Genomic DNA, 2256 nt, shown 5'->3' on the forward strand with positions numbered 1-2256 from the left:
CTCACTTTGTAGACCGGGCTGGCCTCGAACTCAGAAATCCGCCTGCCTCTGCCTCCCGAGTGCTGGGATTAAAGGCGTGCGCCACCACGCCCGGCTTGCACTGCATGTTCTTAACTGCTGAGCCACTGCTTCAGCCTTGGTCCCAGTTTTTAACCCTTGTCTTAACTCTCACGGCACAGCTCTCTTATCCACCGATCCCTCCATCCCTCTTGGTTTCTGATTAGGAAACTAAAAAAGTTTACTTACACCAAGGTGGCTTTTCAGAGCGATGCCGAAGTTGCAGGGGTGGCGAATGAAGAGTGCGGGGTGGGGAGAACGGGCTATCTGAGGCCTGATGGTTGTGCATAGAGTCAAAGAGGGCTGTGTCGGTGAAGGGAGAGGCATGTGAATAAAAGGCCATGGCAAATCATGCAGGCTCTCAACCTAACCACAGCCACTTTACCCTCCCTCTGACTGAAAAAAAAAAAACGGTACCCTCAAGACCCTGACCACTTTGTCACTTTTTAAACTTTATGATTCTTTCCAAATATACAATTACTAATTTGCTTATTTACAAATAATGGGTTTAATGATGGCATTTTTGTAATGTGTTCACATTTATCTGCCACCCCCATTACTCTGCCCTGTCCCTCTCCCTTGTTACCCTACTTTTCAACAGACAGACCCCCTTCTGACTCCTGTCACACACACATACACATGTTTCATTCTAAAATACAAAATGTACTTTTAAAAAAGTAGGTGCCAGCTCCGAGGGCTGAGCAGCCAGCTGCCAAGGCTGGTAACCTGAGTTTGGGCCCAGGGCCCACATGGTGGAAGGAGAGGAGGTTCCCCACAGGCCGCCCTTTGCCTTCACTGAGCCTTATCCCCAACAGAGAAATGTAAAAAACCTTTCAAGTTGCTTTGGAAGTGAACACTTGATTCTCTCCTGCTGCTTTCAAATTTTCTGTCTTCTGCCCCGTGTGGCACTGTGGGCCCTTAATCCCAACTTCGTATTTTGGGTTTTTTTTCCTTTTTAACATACTTTTTCCTAGTTTTTCAATAAAACCTCCAGAATTGGGTTTCATTGGATCATATTAAACTTACAAACTACCTTGGGAAGAAGTAATATTCTTTTATTCTCTCTTTTCTGTGTGGGTGTGTGTAAACATGCATATATGTTCATGTATGTGTGCATGTGTGTATGCACTGGTGTGGAGGTCAGAGGTCGGTGCCAAATGTGCTCTCAGATTGGTCTCCGACTTTTTAAATTTAATCTTACGTGTATTTATGTTTGCTCACATGTATCTCTGTGCGCCACATGCATGCCTGGTGCCGGAAGAGAATTTTAGAGGACTTTGGATTCTTTAGAACAGAGTTACAGATGGTTGTAACCTGCTATGAGGGTAATGGGATCAGACGCAGGTCCTTGGTGTTTATGTATGTATATGTGTGCTCGTGTGCATAGACAACCCAAAGCATGTGGGTGACGGTCAGGAGACAACTTAGGGGAGTTGGTTCTCTCCTATCATGTAGGTCCCAGGGATCAAATTCACATCATCAGGCATGATAGCCACTACCTTTACCTGCTAAGCCATCGCACCAGCCCCAGTTGTGTGTTGTTAAAGCCACTTCTATGTCTTTGTGGTTGTCCAACTGTGGGGGTTTTTTCCCAAAAACTATTCTTTTATTTACTTTTCTATATTTAGGTTTCATTGAGAAGTAACAACTGTGTAGGTCTGCCCTCTTTCAGAAAAACATGTCCCATCAACATCAACCGTGCGGCTGACACTAAAGAGGAAGATGACGTGTTAGGACTGATGCCCAGGCTCCAACAAGAACACAGCACACCAGCCAGCACCAGCCTCTTTCATGGAAGCCTTTAAACCCAGGTAGACTCAGACTTCTTCCCACAAACAGAGCAAGTAAATTAGCACCTGAGGTTGTCTGTTTGTTCATTTGTTTTCTAAAGTGTCTAAAACGAAGCCAGGATGAGTTTTCAAACATCTTCTTGACATATTCTAAATTAAAACGTTATAAAATACAAGCTTCCACTGCAATAGCCTCAGCTATTCCATCATACAGCTCACTGTGAGCTGCAAGAGGCTCTTCTGCCACAAAATGTAAGCAAAGGGGAAACAGGAGTGCCGTGTGTGTGATGCTCGCTACAAACTGGTGCTCGACGGCAAACACAACCTTTAAAAAGGGAGGAAGGGGCAATTCTACTCAACGGGAGGAAGGGGCAATTCTACTCAACGGGAGGAAGGGGCAATTCTACTC

General features: G+C 45.3%; 1 protein-coding gene across 8 annotated transcripts in view; it reads right to left on the reverse strand.

Moving 5' to 3' along the window:
- The window catches only part of Ppip5k1 (diphosphoinositol pentakisphosphate kinase 1), a 45989-nt gene that overhangs the window by 5667 nt on the left and 38066 nt on the right, over window positions 1-2256 (reverse strand). For all 8 annotated transcript variants that reach the window (XM_029473459.1, XM_029473453.1, XM_029473438.1 and 5 more), the window contains one exon: window positions 247-360. In XM_029473459.1, the coding sequence (XP_029329319.1) occupies window positions 247-360 (114 nt within the window). The remainder of the gene's footprint in view (window positions 1-246; window positions 361-2256) is intronic.

Source organism: Mus caroli, chromosome 2 (assembly GCF_900094665.2).
Source record: "Mus caroli chromosome 2, CAROLI_EIJ_v1.1, whole genome shotgun sequence".
NCBI classification, from domain to species: domain Eukaryota; kingdom Metazoa; phylum Chordata; class Mammalia; order Rodentia; family Muridae; genus Mus; species Mus caroli.